This window comes from Cicer arietinum, chromosome 7 (genome assembly GCF_000331145.2).
Source record: "Cicer arietinum cultivar CDC Frontier isolate Library 1 chromosome 7, Cicar.CDCFrontier_v2.0, whole genome shotgun sequence".
Classification (NCBI taxonomy): Eukaryota; Viridiplantae; Streptophyta; class Magnoliopsida; order Fabales; family Fabaceae; genus Cicer; species Cicer arietinum.
In genome coordinates, this window is record NC_021166.2 from 1318939 (window position 1) to 1344156 (window position 25218).

The 25218-nt window shown below is 28.3% G+C and overlaps 4 protein-coding genes and 1 long non-coding RNA gene across 5 annotated transcripts; 3 read left to right on the forward strand and 2 right to left on the reverse strand.

The window, feature by feature from the left end:
* Positions 1-515: 515 nt before the first annotated feature.
* Positions 516-1494, reverse strand: LOC101507539 (large ribosomal subunit protein uL10c). Its single transcript, XM_004507656.4, has one exon. The coding sequence runs from the start codon at positions 1400-1402 to the stop codon at positions 686-688; it is 717 nt and encodes a 238-aa protein (XP_004507713.1). The 5' UTR covers positions 1403-1494; the 3' UTR covers positions 516-685.
* Positions 1495-10854: 9360 nt separating this feature from the next.
* LOC101507852 (temperature-induced lipocalin-1-like) lies at positions 10855-11955 on the forward strand. The gene is made up of 2 exons (XM_012717899.3): positions 10855-11426; positions 11579-11955. The coding sequence occupies exons 1-2, from the start codon at positions 11058-11060 to the stop codon at positions 11702-11704; spliced, it is 495 nt and encodes a 164-aa protein (XP_012573353.1). The 5' UTR covers positions 10855-11057; the 3' UTR covers positions 11705-11955.
* Positions 11956-15296: 3341 nt separating this feature from the next.
* Positions 15297-17020, forward strand: LOC101508165 (temperature-induced lipocalin-1). Its single transcript, XM_004507657.4, has 2 exons — positions 15297-15974; positions 16509-17020. Exons 1-2 carry the CDS (start codon positions 15603-15605, stop codon positions 16689-16691), a joined length of 555 nt encoding a protein of 184 aa, XP_004507714.1. The 5' UTR covers positions 15297-15602; the 3' UTR covers positions 16692-17020.
* Positions 17021-18502: 1482 nt separating this feature from the next.
* Positions 18503-22475, forward strand: LOC101508490 (glycerophosphodiester phosphodiesterase GDPDL6). The gene is made up of 10 exons (XM_012717862.3): positions 18503-18656; positions 19071-19194; positions 19393-19674; positions 19947-20059; positions 20178-20673; positions 20755-20790; positions 20887-21168; positions 21260-21396; positions 21492-21975; positions 22108-22475. Exons 1-10 carry the CDS (start codon positions 18639-18641, stop codon positions 22401-22403), a joined length of 2268 nt encoding a protein of 755 aa, XP_012573316.1. The 5' UTR covers positions 18503-18638; the 3' UTR covers positions 22404-22475.
* Positions 22476-23762: 1287 nt separating this feature from the next.
* On the reverse strand, positions 23763-24635 carry LOC113787635 (uncharacterized). Its single transcript, XR_003474157.2, has 2 exons — positions 24211-24635; positions 23763-24118 (listed from the first exon to the last, which is right to left on the reverse strand). It is a non-coding gene; the product is annotated as an uncharacterized lncRNA (long non-coding RNA).
* Between the last annotated feature and the right edge of the window lie 583 nt (positions 24636-25218).

Here is a 25218-nt window from a genome sequence, read left to right on the forward strand (position 1 = left end):
TAAGCAACAACTGTTGCATCTCTTACAACTTAACATTGTTTTTCGGGTTGGTGTCTGTTGAAGGTGCTACAGGGTCCAATGCACCTTCCGTGTGTTTGAAAGCCAGATAAAACACACTCTTAGTTTGCAGTGGATTACTATAATATACTCCTCAGTTTCATGGGTAAGGATGTTCTAGTTCTAGATAGAAATGGATTCTCTCTGGTTAAAAAATATGACATAGTCATTGCAGTCAGTCAATTAGTACTATTGGATGAAGATCAAACAACTCACCTTATGAGTTGCTTTTCCAATCCAATTTACCGCACTAAATACTTATCCAAGTGTTCCCACAACATGGTTAAGATTCATATCGTGAATTGGAATAACTATTTTCCAATTGTGCATTGAATCTCATTATGAATGGCAAAATATATTATTAATAAGAATATAGTTTTTTATGTAAAACTAGTGACATTGCTAATTCATAAGTTGATATACCATATTCAAACCTCAAAATAATTTAAGAAAAAAAATTAAAATTTTGGCACCATTCTACATTTTCTGATAAAAGCACTAGGCATCAATGTACAGTTGTACACTTAATCGGTGGAAACATAAACATACATACTAAAAAATAAAATGCAATAAACAAAAGGGCACACTGTAATGTTATAAATACAAAATAATAAGATTAAGAACTTATCTATTGAGCAGCACTACCCTGGGCCTGTTCTTCAAGATTCTTAATATGTGCCTTAAGAACCATAACAAGTTCTCTAGCAGGTGCCTGAATCGTGGAAACCAAAACAGAAGCAGGACTTTTCAAAGAACCCAACAAATTAGCATAAATCTGAGCACGTGTTGGCAATGTTTCAAGTGTTTTAAACTCATCAGGACCATAAAATTTCCCTTCAAAAACAGCACCAGTGAAATCATTCTCTTCAAGCTTCTTCTCCTTTTGAAAATCTCTATAAGGTTTAATAGCAGAAGGAATCTCTTCCGTGTGAACGAAAAGCCACACATTCATACCTTTCATACAAGGTTTCAGCATTTCCCATTGAGTTCCTTCGAGTGCTTTATAAACAAGCGTGTTCTTGGCAACGATAAGTTTGGTTGTTTCCGGTAGGGTTTTTCTTAGGTCTTGAAATTGCTTTACTGTGAAGCCTTTGTAGTTGATTCCGGCGAGGAGGTAACAGTTTTCGAGCTGTTCTCTAACGGTTTCAACGGTTTCTTCTTTTCTGGTGCGAGAGATAGCGGCGTTGATGGAAGGGAGGGAACGGTGGGTTTTGAAAGTGGGTGTTGGTTTGAAGGAGGTGGGTGGGTTGAATGGGTTAATGGGTCGGTTAAGGAATTGAAAAGATTTGGTTTTTGTGGTTGGAAGGGAAAATGTGAATAAAGTGGCAGTGGCTTCCATGGTCATGGAAATTGAGAAATGATGAAAAATTGAAAACTCAAAAACATGGGATAATGATTTTGGTTCATATTGGCTTATCTTATCGCTTTTGTTTCATTGGTTAGTTCGGTCTGTTCGCTACCCTTATTTATTTTCAGGGGTACCCTTATCTAAGGTTATTATTCTTCATTCACGCTTAATTGAGCATCTCCGACAGTTAATTTAACATCAGTTTATTAAATAAAATCTATTGTATCATATTATCTTTAAACAGTTGATTTATTTTTTACTCCAATAAACGAGTAAATATGAATTCATTAAATCTATCTCACAATTTTAATTTATATATTAATAATTTATTTATATTTAATTTTATTATAATTTAAAATATTAATTTAAATATTTTAATTAATATTATTATACATTATTTTAATTTTAATTTAAAATTAAATTTTTATAATAATAATAATAATAATAATAATAATAATTAAAAAAGATAATAGTCATAAAATTATTATTATTAATAAATTAAAAAGAAGTTAGGTTTAATTGCAGTTTTAGTCCTCATATTTTAGCTGAATTGCAAAAGTAGTCCCTCCATTTTGTTTCTCTCCAGTTTTGATCACAAATAGAACTTTGGTTCAAAACTTGATGAAATTTCATTTTTTAAGCTGCACCACACCATTTATGATAATAGATTTTAAGTACAATTGTTGCACCACGAGATCTTAAAACATGTGTGACTTAAACAAATGTAAAAAAATGAAACTTCATCGAGTTTTGGATCAAAATTAGAGAGAAACAAAATAGAAGGACTACTTTTGCGATTTAGCTAAAATAGGAGGACCAAAATTGCAATTAAGTCAAGAAATTAAAAAAATTAAATTAAATTTTTATGATAATAATAATAAAATAAAATGTAACGGTCATAAATTTATTATTATTAATAAATTAATAAAAAAGATAACTATTATAAATTTATTATTATTAAATTATGAAATAACTTATACGACAGCTTAACACAATTTTAAGAACCGTAATTATACATTGGCAAATAATGTATTTTACTACCGTTCGAGATATGGTATTTGCAAAAAGTGCAATGAGTTTAAATTTTAATTTTTATGAACTTAGGTTTTTAAACATAGTTTTAATACTATTAACTATTGAATAGGTTTCGGCGTAAGTTACATTGACTTCCCGAAGTTCTCTAGTTTTGAAAAAAAAACATTTAATTCTTTTATATTTTTTAAAAATTATATCAAATAATTTTTTAGTCACACTTAAATCTATTTTATGTAACTTATTATTTATGCAGTTTTAAAATTCATGATTATGTTTTTAACGACATAACTGAAATATGTATTCTAATATTTTTTTATATAAATGACGTATAGAATTGAAAGTGTGATGAAAAAAAATGTTATTCATAATTTTTTTTGTAAATATAGACGATGTAAGTGTATTTTAAAAATTAGACCAAATTTAAATGTCATTTAAAAGAAATCTTAAGATAAATAAATATAATTTTTTCTAATTTTTAAATAGGTGGTTTAATAAAATTAAATTTAATTTTTTAACAAAAATAAGTTATAACTAAATTCACGAGACAATAATTTATAATTAAGTTTATCAATTATATATACAAAGTTTCAGTTAGATTGTTGAACTTTTAAATAATTTACAATTAAGTCCTTAATTTTTTAAATAATTTGTGATAGACCCTTAAACATGTTAATAAGTATTAACTTGAGTATAAATTATTTAAAATGTTATAGAGTGATTATAAATTATGTAGAGATTTTGTTTAAGCTTTAAATAATTTTTTGATTTCTATAGAATTTTAAGATTTTGTTTTTACTTATTGTAAAATTTCTTTGGAATGTAATATATATTTTTGAATTATTTTTTCTAACATGTTTACACTTATATGAGAAATTTTGAATAATGTTTTAAATATGCTTGTAAAAAATTATGAAAAAATTAAAAGTTAAAGAACAATTAAAATATTTTGTTTTAAAACTTTATGTTAATCGAATACCGTGTTATGCATAGTCAACCTTATTTCAGATTCCATCATATGTTTCGTGTGCGCCTACGAGTATCATCCATTTTTCAACCCCTCACATTAGTTCAGTTTGACCATTCATTTTTCGATGTTTTGAACCTTCTATTTTTTTGACTGTTTTTGTTTTTCAACACTAAATAGAGTGATCAACCATTTAAGAAAGTACACCAAGCTGAACACATCTATCAACTTCTCTCTTACCCCTTTCGTGATTGACACGTTTTCAAGTCACTTCTCTCATTTCTTTAAATTTCTTCAATTTGCAAGCGGTCTCAATGTCATTTTCAGAGTGGTCTTAATGCTATAATCTGATAGTGTAACTATAGAATGAACGTTACAGTGTAGTGGAAGTCTGATACAACTTTGTCTAAGTTGTTTTATTTAGATAATGTCATAGTTGTTAGTTTGTTTACACAATTTTAGGTAATATCACGAAAAATCTTAAAGAGAATGATTTAATGTACGATTCACCTCATTAATCTTTTTGTTTTCAACAATATTTTTCAGAAACAAATTCATTTCAAAAAAACAAAAAAAGTTTTTTATTATCAAAAAATGTTTTTTATTTTATTTAACAAAAAAAGTTTATTACTATCTATTATGTCTAGTTCAACTTGCGATGTGTGTTTGGATTGCGATTATCCCGCTAGACAACCACTCCTGGACTGCTACACATCCTTTGGTCGTTAGAGCTCCGTTATGGTGGTTGTTGGAGCATCGTTTGTCGTCACCACCCCTATTATTTTATTATTAATTAGCAAGTTAATAATCTACTTAAAAAATAGTAATAAACTTTTTTTGTTAAATAAAATAAAAAACATTTTTTGATAACTTTTTAAAAATAGCAATTTTCAGTATATTTCTAATATTTTAAAATTAGCTCAATATTTAAAAATAATATAAAAAACAGTTTTATTAATATTTTTAAAATTTTTAAATTATAAATTATAAATTAATTAATTTTAAGAATGATAAAATCCATTGTTTATTTCTTTTTGCTACAATAAATAAAAACCATTATTATTATTGTGGTTGTTTTTGTGAGTATATAATTTATTATAATCTTAAAAAAAGTATGGCTTAATTGCACTTTTGGTTTCCCTATTATAGGTGAAAATCGAAAATAGTCTCCCCCATTTTGTTGTCTCCAGTTTTAGTCCCCCAAACATAATTTGAGTCCAAATCATGATGAGTTGTCATTTTTTTAATGACGTGTCAATAAAAGGGTGACGTGGCAGACGCTTATGTGGAATAAACTCATTATTATATTATTTCTGATTAAAAAATATCATTTATATTTTTAAAAACCATTATTATAATTGTGACAATATTTTTAAAAATACAATTTAATTGTTAAAATTAAGTTAAAAGAAAAACAACTCCAATTCAACAAAACCCTAAATCAAAATCTGAAATAGAAGCATATGAACTAGCTTGAACCCTAAATAAAAAAATAGCCCCAATTCAACAAAACTCCTCAGTTCAACCATTTTCTTTGTTACATATCATTAATTGAGCCACTTGAAATGAAACACCTCTTACAAATCCAACTCCATTTTTACAACATACCAGAGGAACTTGTTTCTCGCCTAACTGTTTCGGTATCAACATTTTCGAAACAGTAAAAGAATGATAAAGAACCATGAATCATTCATCTCAAGAAACCAACTGTATTCTTTCTCTCATGATGCAAGTAACACTTCAACCCAGTTTGGGATCAATATTTTAAGGCAGCAAATGAAGTAATGAAACCAAGAAATGAATAGCCTACTTTGAGGCTTGAGGCATGCCTGAACCTTGGAATGGAGCAACCGACTCTCCGCCTAGACTTTTTCGTACCAAAAGAAAAACCTAGAAATAGCCATTTCTGCCTTGAAACACCCAACAATAGCTGATTCTGAAGTTCCAAAGCATCTGAAACTCCTATTATCTGGCAATGTTTGTATCCGTTAGTTCTTTCCCCGTTTGTTTGTTTCTTATTCCATCATTTGGTGTTGTATTCTTGCTTGTGTCTTTATTTCTTCTTGTTTTCCCTGAATTATCCCATTCCTATGTGGCTTCATCTGCTCCTGTCTATTTGGTTCATTCCTATTCGTTAGTTCATCTACGATTTGGGAGTTTTGTTGAATTGGGGCTGTTTTTTGATTTAGGGTTCAAGCTAGTTCATATGCTTCTGCTTCAGATTTTGATTTAGGGTTTTGTTGAATTGAGGTTGTTTTTCTTTTAACTTAATTTTAACAATTAAATTGTATTTTTTAAAATATTGTCACAATTATAATAATGGTTTTTAAAAATATAAATGATATTTTTTAATCAGAAATAATATAATAATGAGTTTATTCCACATAAGCGTCTGCTACGCCACCCTTTTATTGACACGTCATTAAAAAAATGACAACTCATCATGATTTGGACTCAAATTATGTTTGAGGGACTAAAACTGGAGACAAACAAAATGGGGGAGACTATTTTCGATTTTCACCTATAATAGGGAAACCAAAAGTGCAATTAAGCAAAAAATTATTAAGTGAATTGGATGGATATCCATCTATTAAAATGTAATAATATGTAGATTGAATTATTTTGGAGGGATGAATTTGGTTGATTTTAAAAAAAAAAAATTAATGAACTGTAAGTGAATTAATCGATTATTTTCATCTATTCATCACTATTTACATCCATATCCCTCTAATATATTTATTTTGCCACCTCTTAAGAAGTAGAGAGTTCGATCGGGATGAAGGAAAGGAATCCAAAAAAGATAGACGGATGCTTTCATTGATAAAGTGCTTCAATTACAAAAACAATGGCACCTAAAGAATTATTATTGTTCATGTATTTACTTTTCAAGTAATCTTAATTATGTATTTGAACTTTTTAAATTAATCGATGAATTAATGATGCGATAGAAAGAGAAAGAGAAAGAAAATAATAAAATAAAATATTCAATTACTGTGTTTAAAATTTGGGTGTATGTATATCGTTCTTGTTACAAAATTGATAGTATGGAAAGCATACATGTGGATGAGGTATTTGTATGTTATGGTTTAGCAGCATTTTGTGAGACAATTTATTTTATATATAATTAATTAAATAGTATTCGTGATCATTTAATTTAATTTTAATTAATATTTTAATTATTTATTTATTTTTATTTGATTTTTTATTTTAATTTTAAGTGATAATTTGATCCTTTATGTTTTAAAATGTCAACAATGCTATTCTTTTTTTTTATTATAAAAACTCAAAAAATTTCATAAAAACTTCAAATAAAATCCATAAAATTAATTATTATTCTCATTATAATGCAATTTCATCAAATTCATAACTTAAATCTTTAAATAAACTTATATTTTCATCTCTAACAACATCAAATAAAGAATAAAAAAATATGAGTTTATTTTAGGATTTGAGTTACAAATTTGATGAAAATTGTATTATATTGATAATGATAATTAATTGTATGAGTTTTGTTTGAAAATTTTGATAAATTTTTGTAAAAAAAGGATAACATTGTTGATATTTTAAAATATAAAAAAATCGAATTGCCACTTAAAATTAAAATAAATGACTAAATCAAAAAAAAAAAAATTGACTGAAATTAAATTAAAAAATCACATATCCTATTTAGTCTGTATAATTGAATTGAACGAATGTGGATAGCCGAAAATCTTCTTGTTCTCGTAAAATGACTTAATATAGAGTTTTAATTAATATAATTTGCTTATTGTTGTTGTTAGTATTCTCATTCTTATCATGAAGATTGGTAAGTTTTGATATGGACAGAGTGGTCCACTTTCTATTTCTTGATGAGGAAGCATTGTCTCTTGGGGTGCAAGGCTTCACACTTGAAAGGACATAATTTTGGCATTTTACAATCAGCCTAAATTACCTTTATTAGAAAGGATAAATTGAAAATTCATAATCAATCACAAGCTTCGATTAGTTGCTTCACGAAGTCACCGCCAAATTGCGATTGAGACGAGAGAACAACAACAATATCACCGCTCATTCAAACAAGTGCTAAAATTATTTTAAGTGTTAAATTCATCAATAATTAAGGTTGTACTAAATATTAATTAAATAGATTAAGAATGTATTTTACAATGTAATCAACTAAATTATTTACAAGATACTTATCAATTTTATTTTTACAATTTTTATGGCTACAACTCTTTCTATAATTATTGTAGAAATTAAAAAGTCAAAATAAAATGAATAAATTTAGCAATAAAATAATTGTTTTAACTAAAACAATGATACACATAGTTTTGAATGATCACAGATATTTGAACACAATTTAAACAGACATCCACTTTAAAAAGATAAAAATTAATAATATATATTTTGAAAATAATTACATAATATATATTTTTATGTTTGTTTGTCTAATCAAATATTTTTTTTCTTTCTATCATAATATATTATATCTATCAAATCACTATTTTTTTTTTTTATCTTTCAAAATATATATACCTCTCTAAGTATACACCATTTTTTTTAATCTTATTCTAATGAAAGTATATCAACTAAATGGTAGCAAAGGGTACCTGTTATAACATTATCCTTAACCCCTAGGTGTAAGGTCCATACAACTCCAAGTCAATAATCCAAGCACAAGTTACACCTTCAAATTAACATTACATTGTAAAAAAAAAAAAATATTTTTTATAATATTTTAAATATATTTGTAAAAATCATTAAAAAATTAAAAATTAAACGACAATTAAAATATTTTGTTTAAAAATCTTATGTTAATAGAATATCATGTTGTGCAAAATCAATCTTATTTCAGATCCCATCACATGTTTTACGTGCTCTTATGTGTCCTCCAATTTTCGACGTTAGTCTCCCACAAATTCAATTTGACAGTTCGCTTTCCAATATTTTGAGCTTTTTATTTTTTGACCGTTTTTCTTTTTCAACACTGTAAATAAAGTGATCAGTCATTTGAGAAAGTACACCAAACTGAAAATATTTATCAATTTTTCTCTTCTCTTTTTTCTGCTCGACACATTTTTGAACCATTTCTCCCATTTCTTTATGTCTCTTCAAATTTGCGAGCAATTTCAGTGTCATTTTCATAGTGGTCTTGATGCTATAATTTAGGATGTAATTATAGAATAAACCTTATAGTACACTAGAAGTCTATTACATTTTGTATGAGATGTTTTATCTTGAGGATGTCGTAGTTGTTAATCGGCTTCCATAATTTTAGGTAATATTATGAAAAGTCTTAAAGAAAACAATATATTGCACGATTCATCATAGTAATGTCTTTGTTTACAATAATATTTTTCAAAAGCAAATTCATTTCGAACGCAATATTATGTGTTATTTATTAATATTATATGATTGCACGAATGTCTTTTATGTCTAGTTCAATGCATTGTGTGTTTAGATTGCGATTCTAACACTACAAACAAATTATGGTTTACTATGGTGAAAGGAGCAGCTTTATTGAGATTCTATCTCTCACAATATAGCGTCATGAATTCGAAAATATAAACTATTTAAATTTTAGTTTACATTAGGTTTTAACTATATAGCTCAAGGTTTAGAGTTATTCGTATAAAATTAATTATCGATTTGAATGTTGTTTTAAATGATTACTTTCGTAAAGTAATATTACTAAAGTGTTTTATAAAGTTTTTAATTATGTATTATTGGTCAAATAATATCCAAATTGATATATGATTCAATAATCTACATTAAAATGTTTTTATATTTTTGGTAGTTTTAATTCATGAGATTATTATATGGGGTTGTCTAATTCTATAAAGACTATAATCAAATTATTTATCATTTATTTATTTCATCTATAAATTCATCCCATTCATTCACTATCAAATATAAATTTTAATGTATTGGAACAAATCAATCTATTTAAAAATATGTATGAATCTAATTTATTCAACTTTTTTTCAAAGTTCAATAGATCACATAGTTTATTTACTAAAATTGGATTACATTTAAAAAAACATATATATATATATATATATATATATATAATTATAAGAAAATATTTTATATTCATTTCAAAAAATATTTTTTATTATAAAAATAGTTTTTTTAATTATTTTAAAACTAATTAATTCTAAAAATCACTTTATTTATTATTTTTTTGAAATTGATTTAAAATTTATTATTTTAAAAAATATTTTTAGGAAAATCAGATTTTTTAATTATTATTTTTTACTAATATCTTCATCATATTTAAAAAACAGAGTTTAAATAATAATTTGTATTTATTATAAAACATAACTTTATTGAAAAAATGATATGTTCTTAATAAAAAAACATATTTTTTTTTGTTTAAATAAAAAACATAATTTTGTTTTCATTACTTTAAAAAATTAATAATTTATTATTTAAAATAGGGTGGTTTTCGTTTGAGCACTGGTACGACTGTCAGACCATGTACATCGATCGCTAGACCACCATCACTGAGTTGTCAAACTATCACTGTTGGGCACCTAGACAATTGTCTATTGTCGGAGCTCCGCCGTGGTGGTTGCCAGAGCACCGCCTACGACCACCACTACTATTATTTAATTATTAATTAATAAATTAATAACTTATTTAAAAATAATGAAAAATATATTTTAAAAATAATATAAAAAATACCGATTAATAAAATTTTTGATGTAATTTTGCAGTATATTTTAATATTTTTAAAATAGTTTAATGTTTACAAATAATATATAAAACATTTTTATTAATATTTAAAAATTTAAAAATAAGAAATAAATTAATTTTAAGAATAATAAAAACTATTGTTTAAATTTTGCTACAATAAATAAAAATTATTATTATTATTATTATTGTCGTCGTCGTCATAAATATATAATTATTATAATATTAAAAAAAAATTAAGTGGATTGACGAATATCTATCTACTAAAATATAATAATAGATAGATTGAATGATTTTTATTTTTAATCGATGAGTTTGATTGAGTTTTTTAAAAGAACTTTAAATGAATTGTAAATTGTTTAACAGATTATTTTGATTTATCTATCACAATTCAAATCTATATCCGTAATACATTCAATTTGCCACCTCTAAAAGGTGGAGAGTTCGTTTCAGATCAAGGAAAGGAACCCAAAAAAAGAGAAAGAGGTTCACATTCACAATCTTCATCTAGAGGGGTGCTTTCATTGATAAAGTGTTTCAACTACAAAAATAATTGCACCTAAAGAAACATTACTATTCTTCTATTTCCTTTATTTGAATTTTTTATATTAGTTAATGATATAATAGGAAGCGAGCTAACGAAAAATAATATATTGAATTGTTAAATAATAATAGTATAAATTAATAGGACGAGTATTTTAATTTTTCTATTGTCTAGTATATATATACTTATGGTAACTTTAATACTTTAAGTCTTTTGTTTATTTTGATGTAAGAAAATTTGGATATATGTATTTCATTATTGTTACAAAATTGATAGTATAGAAAACATGAATGGTTTTGCTTTTATATATAGATTGAATTGAACTGCGCACGCCGATAAATTGAATTGAAGCATTCAATGCGGTTGAGTTACAAAATTCAATATAAATATTTTCCTTTTCTCTAAATATCCACCAAACATTTTATAGAAAAAGAATGGAGAAGAAAGAGATGGAGGTTGTAAAAGGAGTAGACTTGGCGAGGTATATGGGTCGTTGGTACGAGATAGCTTCTGTGCCATCATTTTTTCAGGGCGATGGCGAGGACACAAGAGCAACCTATACTCTTAACAATGATGGGACTGTTCATGTTCTTAATGAGACTTGGAATAATGGAAAAAGAAACTACATAGAGGGATCTGCTTATAAGGCTGACCCCAACAGTGATGAGGCTAAGCTCAAAGTCAAATTCACTGTGCCTCCATTCTTACCAATCTTTCCTGTTGTTGGAAATTATTGGATTTTGTATCTTGATCAAAATTATCACCATGCTCTCATTGGCGAGCCTACTAGGAATTATCTTTGGGTAAGCAAAACTTGTTTTTCACATATATTCATAAGATATGCATTCATTTTATATACACATATTATGAAAACAAAAACAGTATCCTCAAATGTGTGAGTTTGTTAACGATGAAATTGAGTCCGTACAATAACATGGATGATTTTGGTCCTTAGATATTATGCAGGAATACCCATTTAGATGAAAAAATATACAACGAGCTTGTTGAGAAAGCTATAGAAGAAGGGTATGATGTGAGCAAATTGCATAAGACTCCACAGAGTGATCCTCCACCTGTCTAACAAGGTCCTCAAGACACCAAAGGAACTTGGTGATTCAAATATCTTTTTGGGAAATAAATAAATAAATAAATATGTTTGGTTATGAACAATATTAATCGGCCTAAAGAAGTTTAATTTCGTGTCATAAGTTAAGTGTTCAAAGACTCTAATATTTAGAACAATTTAGTTTGTATTTATGTAAATTGTACTAATGTATGTATGTGTTATCTTGTTATGTAAATAGACTAAAAATAATAAGTTGTTGTTTGATATTCAAATTGTGTAATTAGTTCTTATTAGAGAGAAGATATTTTGTTGTTTATTTTTTTCTTTTCTTTATTGATTTTTTTGGTTAAGCAGCGGGGAAGAAGACCATGACTTATCCTTTATCTAGCATCTAGATCGCTCTACACATGATTGGTGTGAAAAAGATAAGGGTAAATATATATGTATTGATTTATCTCATTTTCGAGAGGTCTTAATTACATATAATCAATCCAAATAATTAACCCAAAAGAAAAATACTAATTTTTTATAAATCGGATTAGATGATTCAATCATTTGAATTGAGAACCGGTGTCTCATATTATTTTATTAACTTTTAAAATTGTTCAGACAATCAATTGAAAGAACCGATTTAAAATTGCAATATATCAAGAAAATTGATGATTAATTGGTTAAAAGTGGTTTGAAAAATAAGAAACACATTTTGTTTAAAAATTAAAAATAAAAAACAATTTTATTACATTTTAAGACATTTTTAGTGGTTATTTTGAAGCAACCTAATCATAAATTTCTAAATATAATTATACATGTAGGCATAGTTAAAAAGTAAAAAATATTGATATTAAAATAATCTTACAACAAGGCGAGAGGTAATAAAATAATAATATTATTTGTAAATGGATATAAGTATGACACTTTACATATAATATATATTGAATTATGTGTAAAGTTAATCTACTGTATTGAATTTTATGTTATATTTGTTCAATATTATTTAATATATTATATTTAAAAATATTATTTTATTATCATCAATTCAACTAATTAAATTTTAGTTGAATCTTTAAACTTTTAATTAGTATTTCAACCGACTTAACATTCGGTTTTTAATATTAAAAAAATATTATAGATAAGTAAAATAATGTGGTTTTTAAAGTAGTTCTATGTATTCTATAAAGAAAAACCACCAAGTCATCATGTATTAAAAAAGTTTTAATTTTGTCTTAAATTTCAGAAGAAAAAAAAAGTTATATCAATTTTTATAAATTCATATTTAGTCTTCTATTTGGTGATCTTAGATACTAAATAAATATCTATAAAAAAATATATATAGATAAAAAAAATTAATAAAAAAAAAGTTATATTATGTCTCGAAAATTTGGGTTCATGTAATTGTATAGAAGTATTTATTGATTTAAATTATATCAAAAATATCTAATAGAAGATTAAATAAGAGTGGAAAATTTTATAAATACTATACTTAAAATAATAATATTTTGATAAAAGATGGATAATTGAATTACGCAAGTGGAAAACTTGGTTAAATTACACGATCATTTTCTAACCGAATACATATTTTATAAAATTTACGGTTAGATTATAAGTCTATATGTATAATATGTTATTTAGGTGCATCTCTGCAAAATTTTATTACAAATCTAAAAGTATTTTACGTTTTGAATATACATATTAAAAATTAACGTCATTCACCCAAAATACTAAGAAATTACCGTAATGCATTTTAATAGTATATGAAATTATTTCTTGATCAAATATATTAAATTATTTCATCCTTACAAAATTACAAAAATGATACATAATATAAATTTTTGCTACAACGATTAATTTTATAAAATATATTCATAGTAAAAAAGTTATTAAGAAGTAAAGGACAACATAATTTTATATGTTACTCAAAATTACCAAAAGCCAGTTTCGATAAACAGTTCTATTAAAGTAACAGGTAAAATCGTTAAAATAACAATGAATTTGATTAATTTATATTTTAGTATAAGTCATTTAATCCATATTAAAAATGGGATTGAGTTTATTTAGTATCTATAAAACTCTCAAAAAAATTATGCACTCATTTTTTTATCTCATCTATCGAGATTTTACAGAAATTACTCTATTAGGTGAAAGTTTACAAATTTTTGAAATATAAAAAATAATTAATTTTTCTTAATTTTTAATTTTTCATAATTTCGAAACAATTCTTTATGAAATTTTCAAACCTTTAGAACAATATTAAAGTTTCAAAAAATATTTTTTTTTTCTAAATTTTCGAAAATTTCCATGAATACAAAACTTTCGAATTGTTAATTTTCATTTTTTTTTTCAAAACTTTTGAAATATTGAAATCTACGAAACAATAAATCTTCCAAACTTTCAAAATTAAAAAATGGAAAGTTTGTTAATTAAAAAAAAATAGAAAGTCTATATTAAACAAAAAATATATAAATGGAAATTTTATATCAAGAATTAAATACGCTTAGATTCAACCCAAACTTTTAGTAAATTTTTAATTTCAAAAGTTTCTAACAATCCAAAAGTTTCGAAATTATGCGAAGATTCCATTTCGATAATTTCGAAATCCTCGAAAGTTTGAAAAATCTAAGGATTTTAATTTCGAAAATTTCAAAATGTTCGAAAGTTTGAAACTTTCATTTAAAAAGTTTCAACAATATCTGAAAAATTTTCATTTTGAAAATTTCATATAATTTGAAAGTTTCAACAATTTCTGAAAAAACTTCATTTCGAATATTTCATAACTTCGAAAGTTTGAACAATCTGAAAAAACTTCATTTCGAACATTTCATAACATCAAAAGTTTGAACAATCTGAAAAAATTTCATTTTGAAAGTTTCAACAATTTATAGAAAAATTTTATTTCGAACATTTTAAATTTTCAAATGATACTTATTTTTCTATTTCGGATATTTGGATACTTTTAAATGTAAGAGAGAATTTTATAAAAGTTCATAAAATGGGGTGAAAAAGTGAATGTAAATTTTTTAACGATTTTACAGATAATCAAAAAAGGATAAAAATATAATTTCATGTGAAATGAGAGTGAGAGGTTAAAGTGTGAGGGTATACAGTGAAAATCTCAAAATCAGATAATCTAAATAATTTATTAAAATATAATTATGAACGAAAATATTTGACTTAACTAATGATCCATATTTTTAATACTTATTATTATTATTAAATTGACTTTAGAAAATATCCTCTTAGACATCAATTGAGGAAAACATTTTTAAAAGTAAACTTTAGCAATATATGGTATATTCATTACACAATTTTGATCTTCAATAGAAATGATATTTTATTTTATGATGTTTGAATGTATACTATAGTCAACAATGACAAATGATATTTTCCTGTTTTAATTTTTATTAATTAAATTTTAAAAAAAATCAAAATAAATAGATTGAACGGACCTATTAAATTATATAGTCTATATTAAACGTATCAATCTCAATAAATGAAATAACCTATTAAGTTATATAATGTATATTAAATGAATGAATCTGAATAAAAAAATGAAAGTTGAATAAGAAAGCAGTTGAGATAGATTACTGAAAGTGTTTTGTTATGGAGAAATTGAATGAGAGAGATAAGACATTAGTCTCCTATATTTCTTTCCAAGACGAAGGGATGTATCTATTACCGCTTCAAGCAATTGAGTGAAAAGGACACTCAATTTGTTTGTTGATCAAGAAGCATTCTCTCTTGGGCTTAAAAGAAAGATATCTTTGTGGTGTACAACACTCTCCAGATTAGGATAACATTTCTATTGGACACGTGTAAGGTCCATATATCTCCACGTCAACACCTCAAACCTCAAAACCTTATAAAAACCCTTTTGTTAGTGTTGCATTTTGCTACAACAAAACACAAACAAGAAAGAATGGCGAAGAAAGAGATGGATGTTGTAAAAGGTGTAGACTTGAAGAGGTACATGGGTCGATGGTACGAAATAGCTTGTTTCCCATCGAGGTTTCAACCAAGTGATGGCGTGAACACAAGAGCCACATACACTCTCAGAGAGGATGGAACTGTGAATGTTCTGAATGAGACTTGGAGTGGTGGAAAAAGAAGTTACATTCAGGGTTCTGCTTATAAAGCTGATCCCAATAGCGATGAGGCTAAACTCAAGGTCAAATTCTACGTTCCTCCCTTCTTACCTATCATTCCTGTTGTTGGTGATTACTGGATTTTGCACCTTGATCATGATTATCAATATGCTCTCATTGGCCAACCTAGCAGAAGTTATCTTTGGGTTAGTAAACTTTCCCTTTTTCTCACTTTTAGATAAATTATCTTTTTAATTCTCTTCACTGTGTTTATCAAATTGAAAGAAGATATGACAAGTTTTGAAACCCTTTGTGTTATAATTCAGAAGGGTTACCAAACCCTAGTGTTAATGGTTTGTCCTGAATTGAACTGAACTTGTATAAATATTTGGTGGATTGTACCAGATTTTCGTTATTAATTGACTGATATTAGGATTGTTTAAAAACCGAACTGACAAGTTAAATCAAATCAAATTGCATCGAAAACAACCAAATTGTGACAGATAGTTTGCAAACGAAATCAAACTAGTTTAGTGATTTTTGGGTTTGTTTTTAACAATCTTGTCTGCAATTAAAACTACATCAAACTTATTTGTCAGTGTTTTGCTGCAATATCAAGTTTGCAAGTAACTGCAGCTGCAATTTAGAACAATGAAAATGCATTTGTTTGGCTTGGGAATATCTATCTTGTTGGTGATCTGTTTGTTTCATGCCATAACTTGGACTATTTTGGTCCATAGATATTATGCAGGCAGCCCCATTTGGATGAAGAAATCTACAACCAGCTTGTTGAGAAAGGTAAGGAAGAAGGATATGATGTGAGCAAACTGCGCAAGACTCCACAGAGTGACTCTCCACCTGAACAAGAAGGTCCTCAAGACACCAAAGGAATTTGGTGGATCAAATCACTTTTTGGGAAATAAATAAGTATGGTCATGAACAATATTATGTAATCAAGCTGAAGAAGTGTGTTAATTTCATGTCATGAATAAAGGTTTCAAGAACTCTAATATGGATCAATTTCGTTTGGATTTCTATATATCATGTATTGGTTTTGTATATACACTAAAGATGTCAGCTTTAGCAAAGTTGGTGTTTGATGCTCAAATTGTATGAGTTCTTACAGTTTTGGTGATAATTTAGTATGTGTTACTTTACAGCAATGTAATGTTGGTTATTTTATCTTTGTTGATGTTTTTGTCGATGCAATGGCCAACCAATATTTTCTTATGAAAATTGCAAGCTTACTTGAGTTCTTGGGGTGTTTAAGATGATAATTCTACTATGAAACCTCTTTTGCTTTGATAGGAACATCAAACATGTTGACATCAGAATGTGACAGTACGGTATGGAGTTAGATAAATTAAGCAATTTCCTCCTAATTAACAACAGATGCAATAAGCAAGATTGATTGAAACCTATAATACAATACAAAATTGGCTGGTTTTGTACTTTTATGTAAAACTTCTGTATAAAACACCAGCATCAGGTTCTTGCCATAGATATCACGAGGGAAATGTTCTCAAAACTTAGCGTAGTTAAGATATTTAGATTTGGTGCAGTAATGCAAAATTATTGATCTCAACTGTGGGATCTGAAATCAACAGGTGATAAATTTCAAGTTAATTGCATTATTGTCTAATACCGAGTCATCTGATCTTTATATTAATATTAACAATTGAGATTGATCCTTTAACGCATGACACTGTGTTGAATTCTATGATTTAATTATAGCTAGGAATATAATGGGTGTTTAGATGTTTTAAAATGAAGCGGAAGTATACTTGTTCAATACTTCCTTTTCCTAAGTCTAAAATAATTGCTTCTTAGCTAGTGAGAAAGCTTACCACAAGGAAAATTCTCATAATTGCATGAGTATGGTTACTTGGTTTCATCATGTATGTGTTGGCCCATCTTATTTCAGGTTTCATTGTAAAGATAACAACAATATAAGAACATGAGCACCATAGACAACTTCAAGAATATGGTGAATAAAAAAAATGGATTAAATAAATCTATATGAAAACCAAGACATTCAACTATATGAAGGGTATACATAATTCTAGACAAAATAATCCGAGCTATTGAAGGAGACAAAAAAAACTGACAAATTCTTTGTTTTATCTCCTTTCTTGCTTCGTAAAAAAAAAGTTGATTAAGAAAGAGTTTAATTATTATTTCAAAAATTTAAATATATAGGAGTGAACAACTCAGATTTTAAAAAGGAGTTGTACTATATTTGTATTGCGAGCACTCAAATATTTACATTTGCACCTCTTATAAAAAATAGTATTAGATGAGTAAAATAAAAAATAAAAGTATTTGATTTGTGCAGTAAACATTCAAAAAAATTCAATTGAAAATGGAACTAATTGTCAAATAAACCACATTGTGAATGATTATGATGTAAATATATATATTTTTAAAAAGAACCGATGATTATGATGTAATATTATAATTAGCTTTATTTATTGTAAAAGAAAGGGTGCCACAAATTGATAAGTCAGTTACATAAAGAGGTGAATTAATGTACGAGTTGTATTAAACGGAAATATGGTGTGTATGATTCTCTAAAAACATCGTGCGGTATGTTTATTTTTGTAACAAAAGGAAAAGTAACCAAAATCAGGTGACAATGGAAACTAGATTCTAAAAATAACAATGTTAATGGTTGTCCTTTGAATGAAAATCCTAACCAGCTATTTATGCGCCTCAACATGTGTGGAAATAAATAGAATAAATCTTATTTCTAAGTCAATCTTACTCTCCAATTTCTTTCCCTCACATTCCCTTGAGGGACTTCTTCACAAAAGAAAATTTGTCATAGGGAATGCCCGTTTCATCTATCCAATAAATCATAATAATATACGATGAACATCAATTTTTGGGTATGCATATCATGTTTGATATCTTTTTATTATCATTACCTTTATATACCATGCTTGTTCTTTTGATTGCTGGAATAATGAGACTATTCCAATACCTATGCACATCAAGAACAAATCAATGAATAAACACTTTGATAAATTTCTATGAAGCACGGATATAGATGTCGGGCACATTGACACCCGTAATAATTTGAATGTAATCAATATGTTGGTGTTGTGTCGGTATCAGACCCCGACAAATGTCGACTACCGAGACACGTTTTCGATCGGTAGTGTCGGTGCTACATAGATAAGTTTTATGGTTGTCTACAAAAAGTCATATATATCCTACCGAAGGCCTTGTGTTCCAATGAATGATGTTCTTTGTAATTATAATTCCATGTTTTGATTGACACTTGTTTTTAATTGTGACAGGAAAAGAAAAAAATGATTAGAAGCTTGTTACTGTTTTCCTTATTGCTTCATTCAACAGTGGCCCAAAAACCTGCAGGTCCACTTCAACCTGTAGCTCATGTCAAGAAATGGTCAACATTAAGTGGTTGGTATCCATTAAACCTTTATTTCTCTAAATTCATTTTCCTTTGGTTAAGCTTCAAACGTAATTCTTCTGGTGTTTGCCGCCTATCCGGGTCCCACAAGGACCGAGAGATTAGTCTATGCAGTTGTGCGCAAAGAAAAAAAAAACATTATTTTTTTGACATTGTTCATCATATTGATTCTTTATCTCATTTTTCAGGTAATGAACCGATTGTAATAGCGCGCGGTGGTTTTTCGGGACTCTTCCCAGAAGGTACTCAGGATGCAATTGGACTATCACAAGACATAAGCATTTTCTTGTGCAATCTTCAATTAACAAAAGATGGTGGTGCCTTTTGTGTGACTGGTGCTACCCTTGACAATGCAACTACTATAGCAATGTTTGATCCTAAGCAGAAAACTTACAATATCAATGGGAGGAATGTCCAAGGACACTTTTCTACGGATTACACTGGTGCTCAGATTGACCAAAATGTATCAAGTGAGTCTTATATCAATCTACATTTTGTGCTTAGGAAACTTTGTCATACAAAGCTTAATAAATTATGACTACAAGCCAATATATAATATATTGAAAATAGGAGCCATTTTGAGTGACAATAAAAATAAAAGATTGTTAGAATTGTTGTTGCATTTTGAATAGATAGAATACCGAAAGTTATTGTAGATGAAATACAAAAATTCAGAGCTAGTTAAGCTTATTTGAGCTTTGGAACTTAGAACTGAAAATTTTCTCTTTGTTATGTATTTCAGTGAATCAAGCCATATTTTCTAGACCGAGTTTTTACGATGGAGTTTCCCCGCTTCTTAACGTTGATGCTCTCCTAAGCAGCAAACAACCGCCGAGATTTTGGTTGAATGTTCAGGTTCTCTATCTCTCGATGTGTCGAAATTGAAAATTCCGAAATATCCATAGTGCATTCTTTAATTTCTTGCTTTCATCAATGTATTGCATGTTAAATGAGTTTTTTGTTGTTGTTGCAGAATGCAGCATTCTACGCTCAATATGGAATAAGAGCAGTAGATAATGTTCTAGAGATGTTGAAAGTTTATCAAATAGATTTTGTTTCATCTTCTGATATTGGTTTCTTAAAGAGCATCAATGGGAAAACAAACAAGACAACTAAGGTCATCTTTCAACTTCTTAATGCTATGGATATTGAAGCAACAACAAAACAGCCATATGGCACAATAGTAAAGGATCTCGCCGCGATCAAATTATTCGCATCGGGCATAATGGTTCCAAAAGAATTCATATGGCCAGTTAAACCTGACAAATATCTAGGCCTTCCCACAACACTTGTAGCTGATGCACATAAATTAGGACTGGAAGTATATGCTTCTGGTTTTGCTAATGATTTGTTTACAAGTTATAGTTATAACTATGATCCTACTGCTGAGTACCTTCAATTTATCGACAATGGAGAAAGTGTCGATGGTGTTGTCACTGATTTCCCAGCTACAGCATCAAATGCCATTGGTGAGATTACAAATACAAATCTCCTACCTTTAGTTCATATGATCTTCAAAACTTTCTCTCATATTTTGTTTTGTATTGCAGGGTGCTTTGCACACAACAACACTTTGCCTAAAAAAGGTATATATAACTAATCTCAAATTGTCCTCAATCATATAGTTTTGACATGACAAAACAAAAAATAAACAAGTCTAACATTACAAAATGCTTTTACAGGAACAACTTTAATCATAACCAACAATGGAGCGAGCGGTGTATACCCGGGAAGCACTGATCTTGCATACCAGCAAGCTATAAATGATGGAACTGACATCATAGATTGCTCAGTTCAAATGACAAAAGATGGAATTGCCTTCTGCGCGAATTTTGCAGACCTGATAGCAGAAACCACTGCTATGACTAAATTCATGGCCCGATCTTCAAATGTCCCGGAAATTCAACCAAAAAGTGGAATCTTCTCCTTTGACCTTACATGGAGCGAGATTCAAACGTTGAAACGTAAATACTTCCTTATAACAAGTGTTCATATTCATATTCAACTTTTTTAAGAGTAACAGGAAACTTATAAGGTATAAATTTGTTGTTTCAGCTCAAATGATTAATCCACAAGGCAATGACTTTCAACGAAACCCAGCAAATAAGAACAATGGGACATTTGTTACCCTTCCTGAATTTTTGGAATTGGCCAAGACAAAGTCTGTCGGTGGCATTTTGATCAACATACCGGTGAGCAACATCGCCAATTATTACCTATTATATTTGTATATGAAAATAAATAAAACTCCTACTAATGCTAAATGCTAACTCTATTTGCTTCACAGAATGCTGCTTACCTTGCATCCAAGAAGGGTCTTGACATTGTAGGTGCTGTCACCACAGCTTTGAGCAATGCTACCTTTGACAAGCAAGCCACACAACAAGTCTTCATCCAATCAGATGACACTTCAGTCCTATCCAAGTTTAAGGATATCCCATCTTACAAAAGGGTGTTGTACATTAAAGATAAATTAGATGATATACCTATTCAAACAGTGGAAGAAATTAAGAAGTATGCAGAAGTAGTGAATCTTAACAAAAATGCTGTTATCAAAACATCTGAATCCTTGTTGGTAGGATTAACAAAGGCTGTTAAAGAATTGAAAGATGCAAACCTAACAGTATTCGTCCACACTCTCAGAAACGAATACATGTCGCTTGCATTCGATTATTGGTCAGACCCTAATGTTGAGATTGCTACTTACATTCAAACTGCTAATATCGATGGCATTGTGACTGATTTTCCAGCCACTGCAAGCAGATTTATGAGTAAGTCATTCCAATCTGTTTAACTTTTTTAAATCATCCAAGCAACTACAATCTTATTACTCATTATACCAATAAGACATTATTTTTCAAAAGCAAAAGTTGAAACTTTATGTACTGTTATACAATTTTCAGGAAGCCCATGTAGCGATCCGAACCACATTCCGGCCATCTTACCAGCTAATGCTGGTGACCTATTAAGTACTGTTCCAGCTGAATTGAAACCAGCAGCACAAGCTCCACTTCCACCTCTTCAGGTTTCAAATGTTGTTGACCCTCCTCTTCCTCCAGTCACCAACTTGACTAAAGCTGAGCCTCCAACTGCACCTAGTCCTCCTCCATCCTCTTCAGGTGTTAAGGCATTTGGTGTCAACTCTGTTAGCTCCCTAATGACAGTTTTGGTGGTGACAATGCTTTATGCTGGTCATTGATGATTTCATATAACTTGGCATTACCCTTTTGGGTCTTCAATTTTCATTCCAATATACTTTGGCAGTAGACTATATCTTGTTGGGATGAAACAAATGAATGTGTGTTTGGATTAAGAGAAATACTCGTTAAAACCAATCTATATCACCAAATTCAGAATTAATTGTAAAGGTTGTGCAAGTTTCTCCATTCTATGCAGTTCACTATAAGAAATGCAAAAAATGCAAATTTTTACAAGATGAATAAGAAATTTAGAATCAGATTTAAGTGAACCATTAAAAATAAAGTAAAGATTTCTCCATTTCTCAAAAGAAATAGAAATAATCCATTACTATAATTTTTATATATACTATATTGAGTTTAATTATTACACGCTTAATGTGGAAAAGATTTATACTATCAACACATCACAATTATTTATAGGTTTGACTTTTGATGTAGTTACAATAAAAGCAAAAAATTATAATAATTATATAAGTAAGGCTTAATTGCAGTTTTGGTCCCCCTATTTTAGCTAAATCGCAAAAGTAGTCTTTCTATTTTATTTATCTTTAGTTTTGGTCCCTCAAACAAAATTTTGATCCAAAACTTGATTAAGTTTCATTTTTTGTACGTTTATTTATGTCACACCATGCCTTAAGATATCGTGGTGCAACAATTGTACCTGAAATCCATGATTATAAATGGTGTGGTGTGACTTAAAAACATAAACATCACGAGAAATAAAATAGTAGACTACTTTTGCGATTCAGCTAAAATAGAGGGACCAAAACTGCAATTAAGCCTATAGGTAATATGAAGTCATACATTTTCAAAAATGGTGACCTTAATTAATAAACACAAACTATAATGGAATTCTCCATTTCTTTGGAGAAATAGATCCCAACTCCGCTTCATTAGTTTATCTATTATGTAATTTGGGCCTTTTAGAAAAAGAAATACCTGAAAACTGTTCTGTAATTTGTTTTACATAATCAAGTATCACTGTCTTCCTAATTAACTTAATATCTTTTTTTATTTAGGTCCCAACATGACAACCAAATTGTCAAATGGCGTTCTAGATTTTTTTTTTCTCACTTAGATTTTTTTTTATAAATAATATCTTTTAATATGTTGTAGCAAACACATACAAAACCCTCAAAAGTGATTATTTTTATAAAAAAAAGTGACTATTTAGAGAGAAAAAAAACTGTAACAAACAACCTCTTTACTTAGCAAGCAAATAGAAGCAGAGGTTTATGTGAAATGATTTATCTATTTACTGGTTTATGTCAAACGAATTGACAACTATTACCACAGTCTGATTTACAGATTTATGAGACAAATTAATTTACTCGTTTTAGTAATCTGAAACAGCACAATTAGGTAATAGGATCTCATAAATATTTCTTGTAATTACAGTTCAATATACTCAATACAATTCAATGTATCAACTAGCATTGCCCTCTTCAGCTTTTATTATCAGTTTTCTTCATCTTGATAGACATTAGAAATCTAGTTTCTTCCTGATTTGTTCTGTGTTGCAACTAAAAGTTCAATAAAATTCAGAACAAGTCATCAAAGTTCAATCTCTCTGCATCTGAAAAACATGGTCATTGATTAGAATTGCATAAAAACAAAATCATAAAAATCTTTTTTTTCCCATCTTTCCCATATTCTGCAACAAGGTATACTTGTGTAGCCAAACCTCCATAGTCAAGGGAAACTGAAAGCTCATCTAACAAAAATACAAGACAACCAATGTTATAATGTTTGAAATCGACACCAAAAAGTTTTAATTAATGTGTCAATATTAAAAGGGAAACGTACTTCATTAATAATGTTGTCAAAAAATTGCAGAACGTGTTACAAAGTTGAAAGATCAAACCTGAACAGATTCATCAATAATCCCAGAACTGAGTATTCTAAATTCTGAATCTAAATTAGAAAGAGAAAAAAAAAACATTTTTCAATTTTGGGTTTAGAAAGAAAAAAGGGTAAAAAAGTAATATTTAACAACGATAGAATAGTTAACATTATTTTGGTTAGACGATGTATGGAATGAAAGAGGGAAAGTTCAATTTAGAAAATCCCAAAAAAAAACCATCTTTCACTCCATACAACTCTACCCAACATTGCATTAAGTTAATTCAATGTAGGGTTTGATTTCATCTCATATAAGGCTCAGTTTTGGCACAGAGATGATATCAATCGTCTAAAAGAAGCACCACCATGAATGGCTGCAATTGGATTCAAAACCCTAAATCAGTGAAAAGGACAAAAGCGTCAATTTCACCGATCTCGTTGCCACGCCACTGGCGAGTATTCTTTGACGGCGATCGATCCACCCTGAACCACACTCCAAAACCATCGTCATTGCCTCTTAGAGATGAGAGAGAGAGAGAGAGAGAAAGAAAGAGGACCAAAGAAAAGGAAAAGAAAGGAAATGAAAAAAAAAGATACAGATTCATATAACGATCAAGAGAGAGAGAGTGTGTGCGAATAGCATTATTATTATTATTATTATTATTATTATATTATATTATTATGATTATAATTATGATGTTGGGGACAAATGAAATTAGGAAACTGCAAAATCATTAATGAGAAAACTCATTCAGTAAAGGAGTGTGGCCGCACCGCAGAAACCCTAATCTAATTATTACCTGCTCTATATGCTCAAATTTATACACTCAACTTTCCATTTTTCCTATTTTCCAATTCTACCCTCTGCACCATTCATCACAAACATAGCTTTGTGTTCGGGCAATTAATTAAAAACAAACTTTCTCTCGAGGGTGTGATAATGAATTTTTTAAAAACAAGCTTTGTCCTCAA